This window comes from Leptodactylus fuscus, chromosome 4 (assembly GCF_031893055.1).
Source record: "Leptodactylus fuscus isolate aLepFus1 chromosome 4, aLepFus1.hap2, whole genome shotgun sequence".
Lineage (NCBI taxonomy): Eukaryota > Metazoa > Chordata > Amphibia > Anura > Leptodactylidae > Leptodactylus > Leptodactylus fuscus.
The window spans coordinates 142,642,548-142,669,116 of NC_134268.1; the positions used below are offsets into that span (position 1 = coordinate 142,642,548).

Consider the following 26,569-nt stretch of genomic DNA (forward strand, 5'->3'; position numbering starts at 1 on the left):
GGGAATCTGAAAAAAATAACTGTATTTGGCAAGGCATTATCTTCATTCCTGATGTCACTTTATTCACTAGCACTCATTATAGTGCCAACAGCATCGTACAGAGAACACATTCTGTCAATGAAGACCACAGTGGAATTTCTCGACTTCAAGTTTGTGCATACTTATTATAAGGTCAGTTTTGTAGGAAACCAGTTAACCTAAGCACGTCGTTGGAAAAGACTTCAGATGCATGACCAATATTCCCTCGAAGCCCCTGAGCTCCCACCCCACCGATCAGCGATTTATCCTCTATTCTAGTTAAAGGATTGATTATTTTCATGATATAACTCCTTCAATGTAAAGGCGTGTTCACACATAGTGGTTGAGGTGTCATAAAAAACACAATCTGATCAAATGCACATTTCTTCCTCTATTTACTCTTATTCTGAAAAGTACTTATATCTTACCTGCAGTGATATCGGTGATTACATGCCACCAGCAATCCTATGTAACATCACAACACTGTGATAACACTGATAATGATAATGTAGAGGATGTAACCTGCAGTCAGTCCTATGTAACAGTCCTATGTAACACTACAGATAACACACAGTGATAACTCTACGTGCACAGATAATATAATAGATGTTATCTGCAGTCCTCTAACACTTCCAATAACACAGTAATAACTCTCTGTGTACAGTTAAGGCTTATGTTCACACTGGCTCCTTTTAGTTCATTGTTCTCATTCATCATAGGATCAGAACCTTTATCTGACAGTCAGGCCATACAGGAGGTAGTTGATAGAGAAGGGGAAATACTGTATGTTGTTAGATATGGGGGGGGGGGGGGGGCTGGAATCCAACTACAGGACTTCCTACAGACAGATGGGGTGATGCTCAGCAGCACAGCTTCCCTAATAGCCCTGGATAAGGAAGAAACTGCATATTGCTAGGTGAGGAGACACTTAGTGTAACAGAGTGGGGAGGACTTCATAGAAAAATAAGCTGCCACGCTGCCACAGGACCCAAAACATTAGAGACCCGGTGAAAGCCGCTACCGCTGCGTTTTTCTTTTCTTAATAGGCCGTTACCAGCAGGAGTTACTCCAGCCGGTAATGGGACCTATTTACTTACCGATCCAGGCAGTGGCCGGGATCGGTAAGTGAAGCCACGAGCCCCACAAACACTATTATTATACTTGGGGGTCTTTTCAGACCCCCGAGTATAATGAACGGAGGTCCAGGGAAGTTAAGGTAACATAAAAAACCATGTTACTTACCGCTCCGGACAGGTTCGGGCCTACTTCTGTGACTCTCCCTGAAATCACATGACCGGGGCCTGTGTCTGGGGTCATGTGACGTCGCAGACATCATTAAAGATGGCCGACACCATCGAGGACTTCAGCAGAGCCGGGGATAGGTAAGTAACATTGTTTTTGTTTATGTTGGTATCCCTTCGGTCTCCGATTATTATACTCTGGGGTCTGAAAAGAGTATAATAATTGTTCATGGGTGTCCACAGATTTATCATTTATTCCAGAAGATTAGTGTTAATGATGCCTGATATATATGCCAGCTGTGACCTGATGTAGATTTTAGTATGGGTGCACGAGGCTGCACCTGAGTTTTGAGGAACTAGCCCTGCGCCTCCAGGAGACCATGCAGTTATTTTGAGTCTCTCTTCAACAGTGTCAGTCACTTGCTTCTGCTGCCTTGCTTGTCAATCTTGGTACCCAGACAATACTTCCAACCATCACTCTCACACCCGACTACAGTCAGAGCAAAGTCCACCCTATCAGGATTACTTATATAAGGAGGACAGGGAAAAAAGATAGTGCCATGCTATTATGGGAGAGGGGAAATGGTGGGTACGATTGTTGCTACAGGGGCCAAATATTCTAAAAAATTGTAGTTTTTAGGGTTGTGCCCTCTTTATAAAAAAAGATAATAAAACAAATTAATAAATCATATGCCCTCAAATGATGCAATATAAATGTATCTATAAAGCTATAAATAAATAACACTGCTATAAGAAATTACAATTACATCATCTTGAAGAATTTTTTTTTGGAACAGTGTTTTACTGTCACTTTTGTTTTGGGGATTTTGTATGTACACCCCTCTGCAGAGGCATGTGCTTCCTCATAAATCAAGCACAACCTCCGCCAGTACAGGAAATATGAGAAACATTGATCTTTATAAGGGTATAGAGTTCTATTGGGAGGCTTTTTTTGAAGGTTGATTTTGAGGAAGCAGGAATCATGCGGAGAGAAAAGTACTGCTTGAAGTGCTTTTCTCTCCGCTTCATTCGTGTGGACACTGCGCGGAAAACACACTGACCCCATTATAGTCTATGGGGTCCATGTGGTTTCTCTGCTAACCGCTTTTTAATGCGTTTGGTATTCCAAACACATTAGTTGGCTTGGGGACCCCCCCGAACAGAATACTGAACGCAGATGTGAACCAGGCCTAAGCACAGGAGATATTGAGGATATCGGAATTACTCTTTGGGTCATCTGAATAGTAAATTTGTCTGAAATGAAATACTGCATAATTTTGACACAAACTCACCATGAACATGGCATGCTCAGAAAAGTAAATGTGGACCAATGTAATTGCTTTGTTGTATAGCATATTGTAAATTTTGTGTTCAAAACCTTATAACTTACTGCACTGCATAAAATACACCTCCACCTCCATGATGTCCTGCATCGCAACATTCATTAGAGACCAAATGTAGTATCGGTGGCAAGACCAAATACTAGCAGGTGTAGTGTGTAAGATGGCAAAAGTATTATAATATTGCTGTTATTTTAATAAATATCTAAAATGTCATAAAAACACATGGTGTGGATCTGGGTGCTGAAATTTCCAGTGATCCCTGGAATTAAATGGTTGATGTACTTGCTAAGATCCTTTGTTAAGCCCTACAAGCTAATCTGGACAAGTACCACTGGTTTGTTCTAATGATAGGTAAGAGCCTCACAGTTATAACAGAGAGTAGAAAAAAATAAACTTACAACTACATAATGTTTGTGAAGTTTCGAACCTAAGGATGAAACCCTATGTTGTGGACACACAGATTTATTTGTTGCAGATTTTGCTGCAGTTTTTTGAGCCAAAGCCTGGAGTCGATTGGGTGGAAAGCAGAAGTATAAGTACTTACTAAATATTCCCCATTTCTTTTGTAGCCATTTTTGGTTTTGGCTCAAAAAACCGCAGCAAAATCTGCAACAACAAAAAGCTGTGTTTCCGCAACGTTGAGCCTTAGACCAATTCCATATCACTTTCAGATTCCTAGAAAATCTGGCAAATCCCTGGTGTCCCACACTCTGACTCACGATACTCACTTCTGTTTTCTGCAGTCCTCTTCACTGCCGGACGCTACTGTAGACAACATCCTGATCTTAGAACCGGTGCCAGGATGTTGTCTGTGGTGGAGGGCCCTTGAGTAAAGAGGACTGCAAACTGGAAGAATGAGAAGTTAGTGACAGTTCATTTCTGCACTTTTGGATCACTCTGGTAGATTATGTAATACTATAATATGACTCTTAGTAAAATTACCCATATATCTTGTCTTTGGTACAGCATTGCTTGCAATAACAATCATAAGAATTGCAATATACCCTATTTATGCCAACCAATCAGAAAATAATGGTATATCTTATGGTGTGAATATCCTGGATACCATAACGTTTTCTACCTAGGCTTCTGTAGATCTGCAATTATCTTACATAATGGTAGCTACCAGAGGTTGCAATGCTTCTATAAGCATCATAGATGCCTATCAAGGACATTCTACACTTGGAAAAAAGTCTCATACGTAAGAATATTCATGAGGGTTTTCTTGCACTTGCTGACATCTACCACACATGGATGGCAAATGCCAGCACTCCATTTACACTCACCATAGCTGCAGGGTCTCGGGCATTTTATACAACAGAGGCCTGGCAGCGGTGCCGGTGATCAGAGACATCTTTTATCAAAAGCACTTTAAACCCTCAGATGTTCTGGTCACATGCAACCACAACATAAGAGGGTTACGAAGACTTTGAGTTCGCAAACGGCTCCCCAAAAAAATGTAAAAAAAAATGTAAACGTTTTCAAAAATGTGCTAAAAAATTACATAATAAAAAAAAAGATCAACTCATCCCCAATTTCCAACAACTTAGGACCCCCATGTCACAAAATATAATAAAATGTTTGTTTCTTTCACAGTTTTTCATTTTAAACTATTATTAAACTATATACCGTATTTTACGGACTATAAGGCGCACTGGACTATAAGCCGCATTGCCCATGAGCGCCTTATAGTCCGTCTCGGTTCATATATAAGGCGCACCGGACTATAAGCCGCAGTCCGGTGCGCATTATATCTTATTGAAAGCGGCGGCAGGCAGACTTTGCCAGCGGCCGCTTAACCCCCCGCGTGCCAGCCGCTTCTATTGGAAGCGCTCGGCAGGCGAGGAGGGGCTCTATCAGCAAAATCATGCTGATAGAGCCCAACTGTAAACGTTAGATTAAACTACCCCCCCCCCCCCCCCCCGTTTTAAAATAAAAGCCTGAAACAGAATGTGAAACTTACCGAGCGGTGCAGGGTGGGCGGGCATTCAGGCCTCCTCTTCCTCCGATGTTCCGTCCTCCTCCGGCGCTCGCAAGCTGATAATGGCCAGGGCACATGCGCAGTAGAAGCATTATGATATTGCGCATGCGCCCCGGCCATTATCAGCGAGCGCCGGAGGAGAAGGACGGAACATCGGAGGCAGAGGAGGCCTGAATGCTGCCCGCCCGCCCTGCACCGCTGGGTAAGTTTCACGTTCTGTTTCAGGCCGGCGTGACAGCAGGGCTGCCGGACACTTCCTATTCATTTCTATGGGAGCCGGCATGCCAGCGCTCCCCATAGAAATGAATGGACTGCTTTTTTCCATTCATTTCTATAGGGAGCGCTCGCATGCCGGCTCCCATAGAAATGAATGGGAAGTGTCTGTCCATTCATTTCTATGGGGAGCGCTCGCATGCCTGCTCCCATAGAAATGAATAGGAAGTGTCCGGCAGCCCTGCTGTAACGCCGGCGTGTACGGATGTGATACACGCCGGCGTTCGGTAGTGTGTATGCACCCTTACGGTGCCTTTTATGTATGTATGGAAGCGGCACGCCGTCTTTGCCGCCGCTTCCATCCATATATAAGCCGCACCGGACTATAAGCCGCACTTACGATTTCTGAGGAAATCGTAGGTTTTTATGTGCACCTTATAGTCCGGAAAATACGGTAAATTTGTTATTGCCATGATCATACTGACCAGCAGAATATAAGGAACATGTTACTTAGATATTACTGCATGAAAATACTCAGACTTTTAAAATGTAAAATATTTGTTCCATTCAATCATCACTATAGCAGTAAGAAAAAATAAAAACACCCCAATGATCATTTTTACAATTGCCTAATTAATTTGCTATTTAATTTTATTAGACCGTTACTATAATGGTTACACTGCGTAAACAGCAACCTATTCACATTATGTATGTAGATGTATTATTTATGTGCATTACTGCAAATTTCCTACTCCTCAAAAACAATAAGAGGAATATTTTTCAGTTTGACCTCTAGAAGTTACAAGCATAAGGACTGGTTTGTAACTAGACAAGGCATTTTCCAAAATTTTAGATTTGGCAAAATCTGAATTTTTTTGTGTTTGCGACCCACAAATCTCTTCAGACCCCAGAGTATAATAAGCAGAAATCCAGGTGAGTGTTGCAAACAAAACAAACAGTCATATCTACCTCGCCTGGGCTCCATAGTGGTGTCCAGTGTTGATCACCATCCTCACAGTTTCAATTATGTCAGCAGCCCTGGGGGAACCTCTGAGATTTGTGATTAGGCCTCAGAGGTCACGCAAGGGTTCACCAACATAATGACACTTACATGCAAAACTCAATCATAGGCCTCAACAGCCCCCCAATGTGGCTGACATTATTCACAAGGCTGGAGAGGCCAGTAGACTATGGGGACCTGCACCTACGACAAAGCCCAGGAGAGGTGAGTGTGACTGTTTGTTGTAGTTACTCACCTCCCATGGCCGCCACTTATCATACTCCATAGTAGTTCTTGTCCAGACAGGGTAAATATTCACAAGACAAATCTTGCAAGGTTCGCCCACAACTAACAAGGACATGAGCTAATAATGACAATTAAATTTTTCCTGACAGTGCATAGAACTACCAGAACTCCTATCTAATAAAGAAACTTCAGACTTGAGGCTTATTCACATGACAGTGTTCTGTCCTGGACACACAGCCATTTGAAAAGGAACACAATGCATCATATTAAGGTATGATGCAGTAAGTACTGATGTGCCGCATCGCTACTGTGTTAGTCTGAAATAAAGCTGTGAGTTCAGTACAGCAGCATTCTGGCTGGTCGGGAGCTCATGGCATTATAATTTACTCTGATGCTGTAAGTTCCATTTTAGATGGCTGTGATCAGTCTGGGAAATATGGCTCCTATACAGACCTTGTTTCCCAGATAGAACAAGGTCATGTGAATAAGCACTTAGTGTGCATCTACAAAGGACAGAAAACCTGTTGCAAAATTTTGATGCACTTCCATGTCAACGCTGCAACAATATTCATGTGTGTAATATGTAGATTTGTGATGGATTTCAGCTTGAGTTCACCTCAAAACTATGGAAGGGGTATAATGTATACAGTAGTGTAAGTCTGGGACAAAAATGATAGCGCTGAAAGTAAGAGCAGCGGTCCTGCTGGCGGTCAGCGCAACAACCGCTCATACCATTCTTAAAACAAAGCAGTTATTACTGCTATTATTTTTGAGAAATTATAAGACCCCTGATGAGGAAAACGAAACGCGTAGGGTCTAATCTAGCAAAGACTAGCGGTACTTTTACCCTCTTAGTATTGGTCTGAATGGAGACGTAGCCAGTGACCCCCTCCCCCCTTGGTTGGCGTGGCAAAAGGCCAGTAACCTCCAAGTGGTGGGGTATTGTACACTGAGCTTAAAAGCAATTGATCTCCTGTTTACAGACCTCTATGAGGAGTCAAGACCGCAATATACCTTCAGGGAGGTAGCTACTATCAGAAAACTAAAAGTCATGGTAGCAAGCTCCTTATTGAAACAATTGGTAGTTTCTCAATATTGGGTTTATGTAGTTATAAACTGAAAATTTTAAAGGTTGAAATAAAGGTTAATTTTTAATATTCCTTTGAGAGGTGTGATCAGCTTCTCTACTGTGAAGTTCCCTGGCTCTCACCTTCACCTTCTTTATACATATCACACATGCAGTGCTCAGGGAACATCGAGAAGACTTCCGATGCTCTTTGCTGGCTAATTAGCATATCAATAAAAGTGGGCTAATTCAAAAGGAGCTGAGAGGATTAATGAATGAAAAGTATGTCTGGAATAGCCTTTCTAGAGACTATGCAACTATATGCTTAGTTAGAAATCACTAGAGCTTTAATATGGTCCAGACATATCCAGATGGAAAATCTGAACCCATCTGAATGTATCTTTAGGGTATCACATGGCATCAGATGGAACACATATTTCCCAAAATTTCTCATATATGCATATACTTTAAAAGGAGCAAACAGTAAGGAATTGATATTCAGCCACACAATTTTCTGCAACACACGTCGTACTGTGAATATATGTGAATGATGCCGTAAAAAATTAAACATATAGGATCACCATTAGGCTAGTGCCCCATGTGGAGTAAAGGCAAACACCACAGCGTTTCACAGTCCCCCACATGTTGCAGAAAAAGCCGCGCAGTGGAAACGCTACAATTTCCAAAACCTTTACGGTTTTGGAATCCGCAGAATGTCAATTATGCCTACGGAAACGCTGGCGGTTTCCCTATAGGCATAATGGAAGCAGAAAGTCTGCAGAGGAAATTAATGAATTGCCATTGCGTATTAAAATGCATAGCTTTTTTTTGCTGTGACCTGCTAAGTTGGACCTTAGCCTTAAGGCTGCTTTTTTTATTTGCAGATTTTGTTGCGGTTTTTTTTTTTTTTTTTTTTTTTTTTTTAAATCCAAATTCAGTTGTGGAATAATAAGAAGAAAGAAATATAGGTGCTTCTTTAATATCTCCCATTTATTTTAATCCACCCCTGGTTTTGGCTCAAAGAACCGAAACAAAATCTGCAACAACAAAAAAAAAATCAGCTTTTCTGCAATGTTGGACCTCAGCCTAAAGTCCCTCAACATTTTTCATACTAATGCTTTATCTTCATGATGTTCATGTTCATTACTTTGCCTTACAAATACTGATGAATATGCCTGATATATACTGATACAAAATGCCGATACTTGGACCGGTCCACAGGTGAATCCCCTGATGGTGGATGTCAGATAAGAATTTCCTGTAGCTGTATAGTGAGACCCCAGAATGAATCTTATTGGTGGGCCTAGGCACCTCAGTCAACACTGGTTCTTTGGTTAGGAAAAGGCTATTACAGTATCTCATAATAAGAAATATCACAGAAGTTGATATGTACTGCTAATTCATACAACAACTAGTTAAACTCTCCTATAATTCTTATTGAGTTACTGATTGGGCTAGTTCACACATTGCAAAATGGTCAGTATTTTGACGTGGAATCTGTGTCAAAATCCTGCTGCCTCCCATTGAAATCAATGGGAGCCGGTCTACAAAAAAGAGGCAATCTGCCGTTTCTTCAGGCGGCATTCACCTCGCGACACCACCCTCCGGACTAGGCTCATCCATTTGGGCCTAATCCAGAGCAGAAAGCAATGACAAATGACAGTGTGAACTAGCCCTTTGACAGTTATAACTGTTACAACATTTCTAAATTTATCTCAGCCTTACACGTCCTACAATATGAAGAAGCCGCCATAACTTACCATTTTGCACTTGCTGTTTTCCGTCACTGTCGGCAGACTTGTCTTGCTTGCTTTGACTTTGTCCTGAGGAATCGTCTCGTCTGTTTACATTTGGTAATCGAGTCCCATTAATATTTCCCTGACTGGTTTCAGTGTGCTTGCCGTCACTGGAGTTTGTTTCTTTATTTGCCTCATGTTTGGATTGTGAAGATTTTTCATTTTCATTTTTTTCTTCTCGCTCATCATTCTTTTTCTCTTCCTTTTCTTGCAGCTTATTTTCTTCTGCATCTTTCTTTGCTCTCTCTTCTGCATCTAGAGAGTGTAACGTAGTACAGTTATTGATGTGGTTTTACTTGTAAGTAGACCTACAGCTAACAGGGAGTCATTCTTCAGCTGTCACACTACTGCATCTCACAAGGCCATCAGTGTCCGATACGTCCTAGTCATGTAACCCTTTAAGTTCACTAGAACATAATGGCACGACTGCTAGGAAAGTCTTGTGTTCCTTCAACTCTGCTCAACTTCCTTTAGAGAATACATGTTTGATCCTCCAAAAAAGAAAATAAAACAAAAAAAACAACAAAGTAAACCAACAATATCTACAGTGGCATGACTCTTTTTGTCTTAACTAGCAAATGAATGATCAGTTGTTGAAGAGGTAAAGTAGGAAAAATGGGCAAGTGTAAGTAATTGACCCTTTGCTCTGACTAGTTCAGTGCATCTCCAAAACTCCATGTTTTCTGGGGTATTCCTTGTATTTGGCTGTTAGTACCTATCAAAAGTGGTCCAAGGAAGGATAACTTTTTAACCCTGAGACATAGGTGTGCAATACTCACTAAAATATGTGGGTAGTTAAGACTAGCTCTTCTGGACAAGACCTACTGTAGCACAAAATAGTGAAATAGTTAATGCTTACTACTACAGAAAAGTGTCAGAACACAAGCTACATTGCACCTGCTCGGCATGGGGCTACAAAGCAGAGATTGGTCAGAATACTCATGTTGCCCCTTACCAATTGCCACACTGGACATGTAAGTATCAAAAGTAAACCATGGACAGGAGCAATGGAAGGTGGTGGCCTGGTGTAATGAACCAGTGTTCGATCGAGTAGATGTTCGATTGAATACTATGGTATTCGAAATACTCGTACTCGATCGAACATTACTAGGTGTTCGAAGTTTAAGGTTCGATGCAGAACCAGCGTTGATTGGCAGAATGCTATACATTGCTAATCAACGCTGGTTCTTCTCTTACCTTTAGAAGTCTTCTCCGTGCAGCGCTCCCGCGGCGTCTTCCGGCTGGAATTCACTCTGCCTAGGCATCCGGCCTAGGCAGAGCCGACTGCGCATGCGCTGGCATGCCCTCGCATGCGCAGTCGGCTCTGCTCAGGCGTCGGGCCAGGCAGAGCCGACTGTGCATGTCCGCGAATGACCGCGCAATGTGAATTCCAGCCGGAAGAAGACGCGGGGACGCTGCGCCGGGGGAAGACTTCAAGGAGAATCCAGCCCGACCGTCACTCGTGGACTTGGTAAGTATAATTTAATCGAATTTTGCATACCCCTGAAATGAGCATTCCCCCCCCCATAGACTATAATGGGGTTCGAAATCCGTTCGAACAGTCGAACAGTGTGCGGCTGTTCGAATCGGATTTCGAACCTCGGATATTTTAGTGTTCGCTCATCTCTAATCGTGAGGATAGCCAGGAAGTGTTCTTCAACTATGTCATGTTCACACTAGCGTTGGTCTCTCTTGTTCAGGTCTCTTGGGCGACCCGAATGACGCAGAGTAGCAGCAGTTACTTGCAGACATCTGCAGACCCCATAGACTATAATGGGGCTGCTGGGTGTCTGTCGCTTTTTAGCTGTCTTTATATAGAAACTGGCAGAGAAAAGTCCTCCATGCAGGAAGGCTCTGGCGCAAATACATTTAATTTTTTGTTACCCAAATACCCCATTTGTATTCAGAGGTGGAGATTCTTTTTTTATGTCCTCTTTAATGTTATGGCAGAGCAGTGTGTATGCTGCCAATTTTACTAATGGAAATGAATGTACTATTACATTATTTCTTAATCACCTTTGGCTGCCTGTGCTTTCCACTTTTCTCTGTTCTGTTGCACCACTTCATACCAGGTGTTTTTAAAACTCTTGAAGTCCACAGTGAGAATTGAACAGTTCAGAGAGGCACTTCCTTCTGATCCAGTGCTCTTCACACTCGATCTTTTAACTTCTGAAGGGGTTATGCTGTTTAAACTGAAAAAGTAATTGAAGATGTGAGAATTCACTTAAAGAACATTTATTATTTATTATTTATTAGTAGGTTCATAGGCTTAAAGGAGTTTACCTGGCAAAAAAAATATTTTTTCAAAAAAGGTTTGTTAGTGCTATTAATAGGTTAATAAGTGCAACCAAATAACTTTAACAGAATTTTGAGTGATTTCTGAGTTTCTCTGTGAGTGCCTGGCATCTTCTGCATTTGTTTACTTGAGCATCTTCCTGTTCTGTGTTTTTCTACACCTATCATGATGACTTAGGCTTCTATCAGAGCCACCTCCCTCTCTCACTCCCCCTCCCTTTCTCAGTCACACATCTCTTTCCCTAGATAGCCCACCCACTACTAGCCCTCCCTAACTCAACCCCCCGCCCCATCATATTTACCTGTCTTCTGGTTTGGACCTTTTAGGCTTGGGGCATCACTTCTTCTGGGCTACTGTTCATGGCAGCACTCTGGCTCTATTGCGCAGGCATGGGTGGCCGGCACCTCCTCTCCTTGACATAAGCCTATGCCATAGAACCCACTAGAAGTGACATCCCTTGTCAAGAAGGTCTGCACCGGAAGATGGGCAAGTATGATGTGTAAGGGGGATTAGTATAGGTGACATCCTGTTTTCGGAAGGTAAAACGGAATGTCACCAGAAAATCGGAAAATTTGCCTGGGGTCCCGGCAAATATATAAATAGGTAAATACAGATTTTTGATACACAGGTCATTTAGAAGGTAGGAGGGGGACAGGGTGGTGATGGGTGTTTAGCATAATTTAGAAATATCAATTTATTCCGGACAACCCCTTTAATATGTTCTTTCCCTAATATACCAGTGTTATTACTGAACTGATGGACATGGATATGGATCTTTGCTTAACAGAGACCTTTATTGTCAATAATGGAAATACAGAAAAGAAGGGAAAAAACTGGCAACTGGCTCCAAGCCAATGATACATCAATACAGCAGTGGGGTTTACCAATGCTCAAATTAACGCAATGAGCAGAGGAAATAATATACTCTGCATCTACATCAATCTAACAAACTAAAGCCCCAGCAAAGATGTAAACTACCGTAATATGGATGGGTTAGATTGCACCTGTTTTTCCCTAGTATATGGTTTTTCATGAGCTCAATTATTCCTGCTATTGTACGTGTGATTTTGTATCATATCTCTGCATATATTTCACATGATATGTTATTAACTTTGCACTACAGAATTACATTTAAAATGTAGGTGTGGTTATACTAGCAAGTAAAATGTAGCAATGCTCAGCAGCTTCCCTGAAATCCATCAACAAACAAATCCTGCTGTTAAAGGGGTTGTCCGGGATAACCTTAAAACCCTACACTAATCTATACACCCTCCCCCCGACTACTTTCCAAATGACATTATTAATCAAAAATGCCTATTTCCCCATTTCCTTTTGACCGCCCCAGGGACATTTATTTGACTATCAGAGAACCCACCCTCCTTGGAAAGGCCTTACCCCTTCCCATGACATCATATCTACCCCGAAGCAGCTCCTTCTAGACACACAGGGCAGGCAGGGACACAGTGGTGAGGTGGGGGCTGTCCGCTCCTGCTTCACCAGTGTATTCAACTCATCTTTATGGATGCAGATCAGTTGAATCTGGGACATACCTCCCACTGCCAGTACTGCGGGACATGACCCCACGACTGTCCCACAGAACCCGGAAGGGTTGCGAGGTACTGAGTACCTTCAGGCACGTTTTCCACAAGTATTTCTGACTTATTGCCATTTCCTCACCCAGTCCATACCATCAGGCGGCGCTATGCCATGGCCCCGGGGGAGGAAGGGGGGGCATTTTTGCTTACTTAAGCCACTGGCTTAGCGTCACCGTCTTGGCAGCCCGGCACGGGAAGCGAGCGGTGGATTGGGGAGGTCCTGTGGACGCAGCGCTGCTCCAGCGGCCTCCCCTCATGCTCAGGCAGAGAGCAGGTCCTCTCCCTGCCTGCTCTCTGCCTGCTAACGCCGCTCCACCACGCCCCCTTCGCTCTGCCCCGCCCCCTTTGCCCCACCCCCTCAGCTCCGCTTTCTGTCATCCACCTTGGGCAGCAAAAAAGGTAGGTTCACCCGATACCTTCTCAACCTTATGTACATTAAAAGAGATCTACACCTGTATAAACTCCCTCATTGAACATTGAGTTGTATAATTCCCCTCCATCCCCTCCACCTCCATCCATGCGACAATTGTAATCTCAACAATCTCATAGGACATGGGAAGAATAGTATTTATTCACTGTGGCCCTTAAATTGTCAGTCACACTTGAAGTATACATATACATGTTAGGGTTTTTTTTTTTTTTTTTGCATAAAACACATGTACGGTAAATGTTTAGGTAACTCCCACAATAGTTTGCAGTTTTTTTCTTTTTACTATATATTTCGGAGTGTAAAATGCCAAAATCCACTTACCTAGATCTCCTAAATCCTGTGAGCCCAGACCGTGATGCCTCATCGATGAGCGGAATTACAATCTTTTCTGTCATGTCTGTTAACACGGTGAATGTCGGCTCCACAATGAAGTCAATAAAACCTAATCAAAAGATTTTAATACTCAGTATTTCTTGTCCAATAACATTATATTACAAACTACCTAAATGGAAATCCCTAGAAATCAATATCAGTTACGTGACTGGAATATGAATGAAATACTTATCAAAAAGTCGGGAATATGTGTATGTGTGTATAATCCCCACTAGGTGGCACCATTGTACAGATATAGAGGCTTTGCTTGGTGCAAAATAACAATAATAGGAGAATTACCCGGACTTTTTAATGAGAGCAAAATTACTAATGCATTTATTGGCTTTTCTTTAAGTCACAGCCTTCCTGACCTCATCTTAGAGGCTTCGCTGGATAAATATGCTAAGTGATTCACAGCACTTCTAAAGTTTGGTTCAACAGTTTTGCAAATGAACCATTAAATTATTCCACAAAGGTGGATTAAATAAAGCTCAGGTTTTCCACATAAAAAGGGCATTGATAATGAATTTTAGGTTCTAGGTCATTAAGCCATTGAACTCATTACTCCTTTCTATCTATTCCTGCTCTCTACACAGTAATGGAGTCTGATAACTTTAGCTAAGAAGCCAGCATGGCTCTTAGAGAGTCAACAATAGTTCATTATAGCCTGTGACTAAACAGGGGAACGCTTTGTGAAATAACATTGCCCTAGTGTAAAGAGACACAAAGTAACACTTGATAGACTTCATAGGTCACAGCGAAGAGGGTCTGAAGGGAAAAACAGGAGGCGCTCGCTTGTAATAAATAATTGGAAATCCTGTGATGTGTCAGACCTTCTTATACAGTATATTCTCAGTCACTTACATATACTTTAGCATTTCCTCAGCATGTCTGAGATGCAGGATGATGAAAAGTTAGGTTTTTGTTAGGAATCACAACTCTCATAAATATTTAGTGGCAACATTGTATATGTATAACTTACATGAAAGAAGCTGCTAAATGCCTGCCAACTACTAATCCATCTACTTGCTCATACGTCTAGCTATCTGTCTATGGAATATTGGTCTATATAATAAATATCTATCTACAAAAAACTGAAGGTGGCAGCACTGCAAAAGTGATTCTAGTAACACATAACTGGTAATTCACCCATACCTGAGATTCTATCTATATTAGGGAGGGTTCACACCAGCGTCCAGTCTCCACATTGCAGGTTTCCGTCTTCTGCCCAAGAAACTGGACAGGAGACGGAAACTGGCAGTCAGTTTTCAAACCCATTCACTTGAATGGGTTTGAAAAATGTCCGTCTGTGAGCGTCTTCTGCATCTCTGCAGCGATACTGTTTTTTTTAACCGGACACAAAGTTGGACATGCAGAACTTTGTGTCCGGTTAAAAAAACAGTTTCGCCGCGGAGACCAGAAGACACTCACGGGCGTACACTGACTGCCGGGTTTCCGTCTCCCGTCCAGGTTCTCGGGCAGAAGATGGAAACCCACAAAGCGGAGGCCGGGTGCATGTGTGAACCCGCCCTTATATGTATCTGTTTTCTGCTTAGTTATCTAGTATTGGTCTACTTCACTCTCTATCAAGCACGTCTATTTATCTACAATTTTTACAATTTTACAATTTTTACAATTTATCTACATTTTTGCTGACCTAAGCCAGTCCAGGACAAGCTGTCCTGGACTGGCTTAGCGTCGCCGTCTCGGCAGCCCGGCAAGGGAAGCCAGCGGTGGATTGGGGCGGCCCTGTGGACGCAGCACTGCTCCAGCGGCCGCTCCTCACGCTCAACAGAGAGCAGGTCCTCTCCCTGCCTGCTAACGCCGCCGGCTCCACCCCGCCGCCTCCACTCGCTTCCGCCCCCTCCGCTCCGCTCCGCCCCCTCCTCCTGGGAGGGGGGGCTGGCTTTCTGACATCCGCCTCAGGCGGCACAAAGCCTAGGTTCACCCCTGTATTTATTTATCATCTATATCATGTCTATCTATCTGTCTATCTATCTATCTATCTATCTATCTATCTATCTATCTATCTATCTATCTATCTCTATCTGTCCTTTGTATATCCCTCTATATCTTGAATGTCTATCTATTTAGTAAATGGGAAAAAGTTGAGGTGCACCAATATAATCCAATGAAAATTGTTTGGTGTTCTAGTCCATGTTTCAGTGTTTCATTTTCCCCACTGAACATTTTTTCAGGCATTCAGATATTAGGGGGTGTTCACACTACGTTGGTGACCGTCAGCAGTGTCCGTAGCTATTGTCCGTTACAAGATTTTAGCAAAGGACACTAGCTGAACCGTCAGAAATTGCCATTCATTTCAATGGGATTTTTTCTTGTGTCCATTAGTGTCCTTTTACACTCATGTCCGTTTTTTTCCACCAGACAAAAAGATCCTACATGCAGGACTTTTCTATCCGTTAGAAAAAAAACAGACAACAACTGTCCATTATTTTTTTAACATTGAAGTCTAAGGCCAGCGGGCTTGTAACGGACAACAACCATTAGCCATCAGTTAGTGTCCGTTATGATAGGTGTCCATTTTGTTTTTTGAACGAACACCTTCATAATGGAATTGAATGGTAGTGTGAACCCTGCCTTAGACATGTGAAATAATTACATTATTAAATCTCACAAAAGCCGTAAATTGACAAAGTGCCACAGAAGATGCAAATTTATAGTATCAATATACATAGTAATATATAAAATGTCCAATTTAAAAAACATACTGTAAAAACACTTAAGAACAGTTCACTATTTCAATCTTAATAAATGCGCACATAAGTGAGAGGATGAGCTACAACTAGCTACAGACCAATCACCTGATGAAGTGCGTTCGCAATGCTAGGGATTGGCTGCTTGTTTTGACCTCCGCAGTCGGGACCCAAGGATGGTCAGTGGTTAGTCATCACTCTACCTGGGACTGTATTTTGGATGCTGCATCTCTTCCATTTCCATTTAATTGGAAGTCTGGGATCAGGCTATAGCTGCTTAATACATCTATCTATCTATCTATCTATCTATCTATCTATCTATCTATCTATCATCCATCCATCCATCCATCCATCCATCTATCCTTCCATTTATTTCACATAATTATAATTAAAACTTACCTATTTGGGATTGGGCAACCATTGTTGAATTGCGATCACACAGTGGAGAAAATGGAAGGCCAAGTTCTGCTTCTTTATCACCCTGTAAATAGTTTCTAGTGAGTCGTAGATTTCTGAGCACCATGAAAGCACATATAAGTGAACTGTAGAATAGGTGACTATATAGACAGCTGTTTAAAATATGTCAAAGTGTCAAAAGAACCAGAGCTATTGAAATGGAAATGATTTGTGGTATCTGATGCCATCTATCTGTTCTCTGCCTCTATCAGGCAGGTGGATTTGCATCCGCACAATAAAACCAATGCTGAATGGCGCTGAGAATTCTCAGTGTGATATGAAGTCTTATTTTATGTGAGTAAAGAAACTGTATAATGATGTGATCACAATCTGGATCCTGCTCTGCTCCCTTCTATTCCCGAGCCGGATACACTAGCTTACTTATTGGATACCACTGAGCGTCAGCAGGTGTCAGCTTCATTTCTATTATTCACATTATGACTATTGAATGAGAAATAATGAATTGTACTCTTTTAGATGTTGACATTTCATTTGCCTGTAAATTGGCTAAAAAGTGAATAGTTCTGTCAAGCTTTTCCCTTCCCCACCTCTCTGAAATATACCCACATGATGCTGTTATTCATAATGTGAAGAATGAAAGGCAGCGAGGTAAAGATGGCAGGGTGTGTCACCATGAAATACACTGGACTGTAATCTATTACAATATCTTATACTAGGAGTAGAGTGATATGGAGGTGAATGCTAACCCCCTTTATTATCCAGCCCGAGGTGGGGGACAGTAGATGGCCATACATAAAGGACCTATCCTAAGGTTAGAGTACCCTTTTTGGGTGATATCATCTGGTGAGTCCCTTTCATTTGCTGCATTACACCATCCAGAGGCCTAGTCTGTGAGTGACCTATGGAGTGTCACGTGTAGTAAGTGATGCCTACCAGCACGGGTGTGTAAACTTATTGCATGTTGACCAGTCGTCTTGTTGACCTACAATGAAGGTTAGTGAACACCTGGGCCCTGTGTATAAGACTGTCTGCACTGCATCACCAGGCTTGTGCAGGGTCTCTACTCAGTGGGTCTTTAGATGGCTGGAATGTTGCAGAGTTTAGGATAAGAGTCGGTAGAATTGCTAGATCTTGGAGATTACTGATTCTCATTAGTCAAGGCTCATCCGACAAATCCTTAAGTGCCTAAAATCCCACTAATCAGCTAAATACACCATAAAATACATTTACATCTTAAGGCCTTATTCTCATATATCCATTACTTTTTTTTATTCCAGCATAGTTGTGAAAAAAGAACTAGATTCTAGAATTAATCCCATTTTTTCTGGTTGTTTCTAGAATCTGGGGCATTACTTTTAATACCAAATTTCTCTTGGCACTGGACAGAGAGAACATATGTGGCTCATACAGCACTCTACTACGTATCTAACCACTATGGTTAAAGCCGTCATCTTGGGTGGTGGAGAGCAGTGAAAAGATTGATTAATATCTAGCGCCTGTTTGGTTAAGGGGCCCCCCCAGTCTTTAGTGCTGTTTTCACTGCCTTTGACAGGGTTCTGAATACAATGTACTTATGGCAATGTCTTTAGTGGTATGCTCTGACAATATAGTTGGATTTGATAGAACAGCTGCACAGTTATCTCTTTGACCAAGTAGAGCAGTCCTGGATCACTTGTGACATAGGTGGTCTAGTGTCTCTAAGTCCCCTCTACAATCAGCTCAGTCCTATGGAATCCTTGGTGTGTTATCTACTATAAGGCATACATTATTTTTTGTCCAGGAATCATGTTAAATAAAGGAGCCCTATACAACTGGACTACGGGGAGCTGTTGGTACATTCCTCCCTACTTATCTAAGGAAAGATATATAGATGAATACAGTTGAGTATTTCTATGTTTTTATGCTGTCACCAGTTTTAAGTGACCTAGTGGTATAGATTGATTTTATTCCCTGGTGACCTGTTATTACAGCAAATACCAAGAGGTACCGGTATGTAAAACTGTTTTATTACACCCAGTGAATAGGTATTTACATTGATGTCTTAAGATACATATCAGCTCAGATTTATTGCACTGTGTATTGTTCTGAGCTCAGATGGAATTACTTTCTCACTATGCTATCATATGTATTATAGAGAAATATACATCTTTCTACCAGCATAGGCTTTGTTTGCAAAATTTATAAGTCAAGTTGTGTAGTGGGAATCCTACAGTATGAATGATTATGACATCTTCAGCATAAAGAAGTAGATTTGTTGTTAATACAATACAATGTATGTTTTCTTATGAGTTATTTAACCTTGAAGGTTACATGTCATCATTCACTGCAGAAAGACAAATTTCACTGCCTGTACCATTGTAGTCTTGCCTTCTTATAAAACGCCCAAGGGACTTTGTAAAATATATCCATATCATCCAGAAATTCAGACAACTCTGGGTTTATTTTTCGGCAGAAAATGAGAAATTTTTATGGCAAGAAGCAAATGCAAAGGATTTTTCCATTTGATAAAATAATCATAAAACACCCTAATAAAGACTTTTCCTTTAAATTTAAAGTCACATACATAATGTACACACCTTAGTAAAGATCAAAGATAGCATATTTATGTTTCAAGCCTTTCTGTGCTGACTCTACAAGGCAAAGGCTACTGTAGATACAATACTAGGGTTCTATAGCTTTCAGCACTGTTGGTATCTGCTTGGTTCTAGAAATATCAGTGTCAGTAGTTTCGGTAGTTCGGTATTCCATTTGTGGGGGTCCCCAAGCAGACTCCCTGAACAGAATACCGAATGCAGATGTGAACTGGGCCTAAGAATACTATAGAGGTCTGTCTAAACTGATTTTTATGTTTAACCTTATGAAGCCTATACAATTTTATGATAAGCAATGGTGAAAAGAACAAAAACAAATATCACCACTATATGATAAAAAAAATAATAATATCCAAGTACCTAATACACGTATTCCCACCTGTCTGAAGAATTCTTCTAGTAGTGACATGGTCCACCGATGATGGAGGTCCCAGTTTTTAGCTGGATGGCTTATGTCTGCTGTATGCAATAGCAGGGATAAGGCTTTTGGCTTGTCAATCCTGAAAATTCAAGTACCAAGTTAATATCCACAACAATTTCTCTGGGCCCATTTTGTCATTTTTCTGTACAACACTGCCTTCGGTGTCAAAGTATTGATTAAAATGGCTGCATCCTCTTAAGGACACTTCAGTAGTAAATGAAAACTATTGTACAGCAATAGCTTGTTTTCTCTGGGGTATAGCTGAAGGACATTGGAAACTATAATGGTTATCTTGTTCTTCCATGAATGTTTCCATTCTTCAGTAGTGATTAAATACAGGGCATAAAAAGGAATCCTAGATAGACCTGACTGTTGCAGATAATAGCATCTTTAATAACATTACGGAATATGTGGACAGTGAGCTTTCTTTCAGAGATTCAGGACTGACCCTCACGTTACTAATGCACATTTGCTGCGGATTTGCACATGGATATAGTTCTGTTTAATGTGCTTACTTTGTGTGGTCACCTCCTACAGTTTCTGCAGTGAAATTGTGGCAAGAATTAACATGTCAGTACTTTTCTATGATGAAACCCACATTTTATATCCAGTTGCAGAAAAATAAGCACATTATTAACTAAGCTGCCGATTCCCATTGAAGTCAATAGGATGATGACCGCGCACGTTGGAGAGGGGGGTCGGAAGGGCCATGGATGCGGGGGCTGGGGACGCAGGAGGGGTGAGGGGGAATGGGCGAAGGGGAGCTGGGCGCAGGGGCACAGGGGGACAGGGGGGCTGGGGGCAAGTGGTAGGTAGGGGGCCCTCAGGGGAAATCAGGGGGGAAAGGAGGGTGGGAGCACCCAGGGGGACGGCTCGGGGCCGCACGCCATGAAGCATACATGACACCAATTTGCTAACTATAAGCAGCTCAGCGCCAACACCAACCCACAGACGAAGTTGCGGGCAGATGCTAATATGCTATATGCTGTGTGGATATAAAACATGTTGTATCAGAGAAATATTCATCTTACTCATCTTATCTGGCCCTCTTTTCTGCTCCCTCCTCCCTCCTAAACTGCCATTCACTCTCAGTTCTCTGCATGTAGGGGACAGGAAAGGGCATGACTGAAGGAAATAAGAATTCTATACATTTCCATAAGCATCAATGTTATTCTGCTCTAAAAATGCACTTAATCCTTTTTTAAGATGTCAGCTGGGACTGCTGGGACCAGTTCCTGGGGTAGGCTATTCCACAGATTCACAGTCCTTACAGTGAAGAAGCCTTGTCAACTCTGTAGGTTAAAACTTTTTTTTTTTCTGTAGATGTAGGGTGGCTTCTTGTGTTTGGAGTGGATTTTACAGCTTTTCCCCATATTCCTTTTATGGATCAATTACATATTTATACAGGTTTAACATATCTCCCTTTAAACGCTTCTTCTCAAGGCTAAACAAATGTAAAGGTTTTGGGTGGACTTTGAAAACATGGCTTCTTCTTAGGACTCCTCACATCCATTAGTCACATGACAATGCAACATTTCTGTCCAAATGAATGTGAAAGAACTCCCTTAATCTCTCCTCATAACTGAGGTCCTCCATTCTCCTTATCAATTTTGTGGCCCTCCATTGAACCTCTTCCAACTCTAGGATATCCTTTCTATGAATATCCTGAACTACATATTCCAGATGGGGCCGCACCAATGATTAATAAAGTGGTAATATTACATCCCTGTCCCTTGAATCCATGCCCCTTTTAATACATGACAATATCCTAATGGCCTTAACCCCTTCTTGATATCCACCGCAATAGTATGGCTACGGTACCGTGACCAATAGCGCTTTACAGTCAGAAGGGCATTTCTGACAGTCTTCTCTCAGTGCCTATCGCGACCTGATAATATTCGTCTATGGACGAGCACTATGAGCAGAGGGAGGGGGCGTTCCTCCCCACTCACTCTGTACAGCGCGATAGGCGCTGCTGTGGAGAAGGACGTTCCTGACTGACTGTCAGAAACGCCCTTCTGACTGTAAAGCGCTACGGTACCGGGACCGATAGCTCTTTACCCGGGGCACAGATCAGGAAAGCCAATAGTGCACTGAATTCAGTGCACTGTCGGATTTCCAGCAGTATATGGAACTGCCTGTGCCCAATCTGATGAAAGGTCCTCTTTAAATGTGGTGGAGCAGAGATCCTGCAATCAGTGCCCAAAATAATTGCAGGCATTAACCTCCCCTGGCACTTCAGTCAAAGATGACCGAAGAGCCATTGTGCTGGCAGCATCTGTGCCCCGCCATTTTGCCAGGGATTGTCAACGCCCGGAGCAAGATCAAGACACGGTTGGGGCAATTTGGGGGGAGAGATAACAGAGTGGGGGAAACGAATTGTGAGGGCGAATTGAAGGGGGACATTATAACGGGAATATTGTATTGGGCCACTAGAGAGCCATTATACTGTGTGAGAGCCACTAAGTGGCATTATATTATGTGAGGGGGTATTATAATTTGTACAGGGCAGGTATTTTATAGGTGGTGATGAGAAGGGAGGTGGACTGAAATCTTTGCACAAGGACCACCAATGTGTTAAAACGGCCCTGCATCTGTCGAATATATAGTATGACTAGCTGCTACCCGCGACTACGTCTGCGGTGATTGTAGAAGTGTGTAAATCGAGTCACGGGTGAAATTTTACGATCGGGTTAATGCCGCGTACACGCGACCGTAAACGCGCACCGTAAATAGCGCGGCGCAAATAAGATAAGATAAGATAATCCTTACTCCCGTAACGTGGCGCTCGGCGTAAAAATAAGCACCAAATGAGTGCCGCGTTATGCCGTGTGAATGGGCCCATACACGTGTATTTGTAGACGTGTATTTTCAGCAAATACATGGGCGTTTAGTGGGTGTGAAGAAGAGCAGGGGGTGCGCTGAATAATGCAATGCATTGCAATAGTAATGTATTGCAATGCATTGCCTCATAGTGTGAGTGTATGCAGGCGTAATATTTAGTTCAGTTAGTAGAGTGGGGGATTTCGGAGGCGGGGATAGGTAATGTGTGTGTTTCACAGTATTGTTTTTTTATTTTAATGCTAATGAGGTTTGCAGGCTGCATCCAGCAGCTTGCAAAACAATACCGTTGTACACCAGCAGGGGGTGTCCTGAACAATGCAATGCATTGCAATCGTAATGTATTGCTGTGTATTGCATAATTGTGCCAGTGCTATTGCAGGCTACATAGCATAGCCTGCAGCAGCCTGGACACACTGAGCTGTGGGGGTGAGCTAGCGGCTGCTATAGGAACCTTCGCGGCGGCAGCCTAGCCCAGTGTAGGCAGCGGAGATGAGCAGGAGGATGCCTCTGCGCAGCGAGGGACAGACGGGAGCCGCGGGACAGGTAAGAGAAGGCGGCGGAGGACGCAAAGTTGGCAGGAACCGGAGACATGACGGGGGTAGCGTAGTGTATGTGTGATTGTGTAAGGGAAGGGCTATGGCGTACGTGAACTTACCAGTGTCGGGCTGGTGGATGGATCGTGCAGAGGAAACAGCAGGGAGGTGATAGCGGCATCGGGTACTGTTGCGGGCTGGAGGCAGGATTTCATGTGCTGCGGCCTAAGGTGGAGGCGCAAAATGGTGGCATGCTAGTAACACGTTGTTTATGTGTGCAAAGTGTGCATGCTCCTGTGAAACTAGTGGAGTAGTGTGGTGGGCTGTGCTGCGGATCCTCCCAGCGGTGGGGGTCGGCAAACATGGCAGGTCCGGAGAGTGACAGAGGTAGGCTCCTGCAGTATGGTGAAGGTGAGGGTGAAAGTGGGAATGTATATGTGAATGTGAGTGTGTAGAGTTAGGGGCTAGGCTGTAGGGGGTAATGCGAAGTTTAGGGACTTGCTATGGTCCAAAGTGTGTGAGATTGCAGAGATGGTGATGTCAGTTTGTTTTTGTGGGGTTCGTGTGGAAAACGTATGTGGGTTATTGTGTTCAAAAGTAGCCTATTGCGCAATCGTGTGTATTAACTATGTTTGTGTAAAAATTTCAGCCAAATCGGTGGAGCGGGTTTTGCGTGATTGACCGCCAAACATCCGAACATCCAAAGTCACAAACCCACAAACTCACAAACATTTCACATTTATAATATTAATAGGATTCTAAATGCAAGACATTACAGTACAATAATTGTTATCCTAAAACAAAGTACGCTGCATGTAGCATCTATTATAAATGCAGCATGTAATAGATTACTGAATATTTAACACCTATCTAAATTCACTTTACACACAAAGATACACTATATGTGTATCTTCACAAACTACTTTGGCTCCGGGATCTTTGAAGAAGCTATGCGTATTTTGGTAAATGTGAACTTTAATCTTTAATTCTTCAATTTTATCTTAAAAGAGCACGAGAAGACTTCAGAAAGCCACAGACAGAAGCCTTCATAAGATAATACCTTTGAAGTGCAAAATAATAAGAGCAGACCAGTATTTGCTGTAACCTTTTACCATAGGACATCACAACAAGGTTACTCACCCTTCAGGCTGCTGCAAAGCATTCTTCATTGCTTTGATTTGTTGGAAGTGACAGGACATATCTGTGGCCAACACCATCTCAATCACCAAAGCCCGGAATTCCCTTCAGGGTTGTCAGAAGGCAGAAAGAAGAAGAATGTGTAAGACATTAGTTTTCTTGTGCATCTGCTAATTGTAAGTGACATTTCCACTGTGAACCATATGTGTCGCAGACCCCTTGCAGACATCTTCTTCTAGATATTCTGAGGGAGGTAAGCTCATATTATCAAATACCAAACCCAGTGTGGGCAAGTTAGTCAGATCATTAAGTCTGTCGAAAAGGAAGCTGAAAACACATCGTGAGTGGTATTTTATTATTGCACGAGCAACATGGTCAAGAATATATGGTTTCTCCTAAACATATTCAGCTTTGTTTTAAAGAGAATGTAATGTCAGAAAATTATATATAATTAACCCCTTAATGCCAAGGTCAGTTTTGGCCTTCAAGGGTCCCTGTGAGGTAAATATGGTGCACTTACCTATGGATGACTGATCTTACTGCATGCACAGTTGTGCAGGGAGGCTGAAGTGCAGTGTCCTGGCTTCATTGCAGAACTGTGCATGTTCCAAGAGCACAAGAGGTGGCGCCAGTGAGACTGAGCATTCTCATCTCTAGGTAAGTGCAAATATTTTATTCATTTCTTCACTATTTTAATCCCAGGCATGTACAGGACTTCTATAGGGAGTATTTGGAACTGTAAACAACTGGTCCATGAGGATACACACACACACACACACACATATAATATATATATTATTTTTTTCTTTTTTTTTTCTTTTTTTTTTAAATGTTTTTCTACTTTTGCACAACATATTTTTAAGACATATTATGTTTTGTGTTGTCATATTCTGACAGTCACTTGGCGTAATGCACTTCACACACTTAAATGCACTTCACATCTGTTCTGACCTGTGACTGTCTCATGCAGTTTTACGTATACTACCCCATTTCTATAAAAAAAAATAAATTAAATTAATTCAACATTGCACAAGCACTTTTATTTTTTGTGTCACCCCCATTTTCTCATTGATTGTAAGCTCTTGCAAGCAGAGCAGATTGTTTGATTTAGTTTGTGAATGTACCTGTACATTGTGGAAAGTAAAGAAACATGTTGGTGCTATTAGAACAAAAAAATATTATATATATATATATATATATATATATATATATATATATATATTATTTATTATTATTATTATTATTATTATTATTATTATTAGCTTTGTATGTTTCTTTATAAGAGCTTGTTTTTTGTGGGCCAATATTTATTTTTTAATGCACTGAAAAAATGATTACGCTTACTAGAAAAGGAATGATATATAGATTTTAGTGTTTTTAAATGGATTATTCAGAATTTTAAAACATGACTGCTTCCTTTCAGAAAAGTTCTACTTCCTCTTCTCTGGGAATGCTTCATGTGTGACATTTTGTGGGACCAAGCTGTAGCAAGGCTGTGTGACCAATGGACATAATGTGGAAGTGGAGCTCTTTCTGAAATAAAGCAACCAAGCTTTCTAAGGGTCACACAGAGTTTTTTGGCAAGGATTTTGGTGCTGAATCTGTCAGAATCCACATGGAAAAAAAGCTTCCTTCAGACGGATTCCGCCTGCAAAAACCAACGCAGCCAATGGGAGGTGGAAAATGCACATGGAGTGGGCAAAAACCATATGAAAAACTGCTAGTGGTATTTTCAAGGTCCATACACTGTGCTGGAGGAAAAAAACATTTCCTATTTCATGAAGCAGATTTTTTCCTGCCAAAATCCTCGCCAAAAAACTCTCTACCAATCACTGTGAGAAATACTCCCCACCAATCACAATGCAATATTTTTTGCGTTTTTTGGGCTAACAGAGCCCTTACATTGGACAGAATATTTATATGGTACATCCAGTTTAGGTAAAATAGTTGTAACTATGTTATAACAAGATGTGAGTAAATGGTTTGTGGTACAACCTAAGGACGTTTGCTTTAGTAACAACATGCACAAATATATCTGATCAATGTAAATGAAACTTACTGAGAATGTTATATATTTGCTTACACGTCTCACCTCCAGTCATCCTTGGAAAGGTTGTACAATATATTCATTTCCTCATCATCCTGAAGTAGGCGATACGCTGCACTTACATGGTGATTTTCAAGTACAGATCGGTCATTGTACAGAATAGCTGAATCTGATCTGAAAAAGGAAAGAAAATTATTTACTCTCGTTCACAAGATGAAACGTCATACCTTATAAACAGTTCTTTTGTCGGTCATACTGTAAGCTAATA

General features: G+C 41.8%; 1 protein-coding gene across 7 annotated transcripts in view; it reads right to left on the minus strand.

The window, feature by feature from the left end:
• Positions 1 to 26,569, minus strand: part of PDE1C (phosphodiesterase 1C) — a 662,111-nt gene that overhangs the window by 30,902 nt on the left and 604,640 nt on the right. For 4 of the 7 annotated variants that reach the window (XM_075271100.1, XM_075271102.1, XM_075271104.1 and 1 more), the window contains 8 exons: positions 26,347 to 26,475; positions 24,258 to 24,359; positions 19,699 to 19,819; positions 16,711 to 16,792; positions 13,547 to 13,667; positions 10,921 to 11,096; positions 8,869 to 9,159; positions 3,302 to 3,448 (listed from right to left, as the gene is read on the minus strand). In XM_075271100.1, coding sequence (XP_075127201.1) covers positions 3,327 to 3,448; positions 8,869 to 9,159; positions 10,921 to 11,096; positions 13,547 to 13,667; positions 16,711 to 16,792; positions 19,699 to 19,819; positions 24,258 to 24,359; positions 26,347 to 26,475 — 1,144 coding nt within the window. In that variant the 3' untranslated portion in view covers positions 3,302 to 3,326. Of the gene's footprint in view, positions 1 to 3,301; positions 3,449 to 8,868; positions 9,160 to 10,920; positions 11,097 to 13,546; positions 13,668 to 16,710; positions 16,793 to 19,698; positions 19,820 to 24,257; positions 24,360 to 26,346; positions 26,476 to 26,569 lie in introns of those variants that run through there. The other 3 variants (XM_075271106.1, XM_075271107.1, XM_075271101.1) reach the window with 1 other exon arrangement.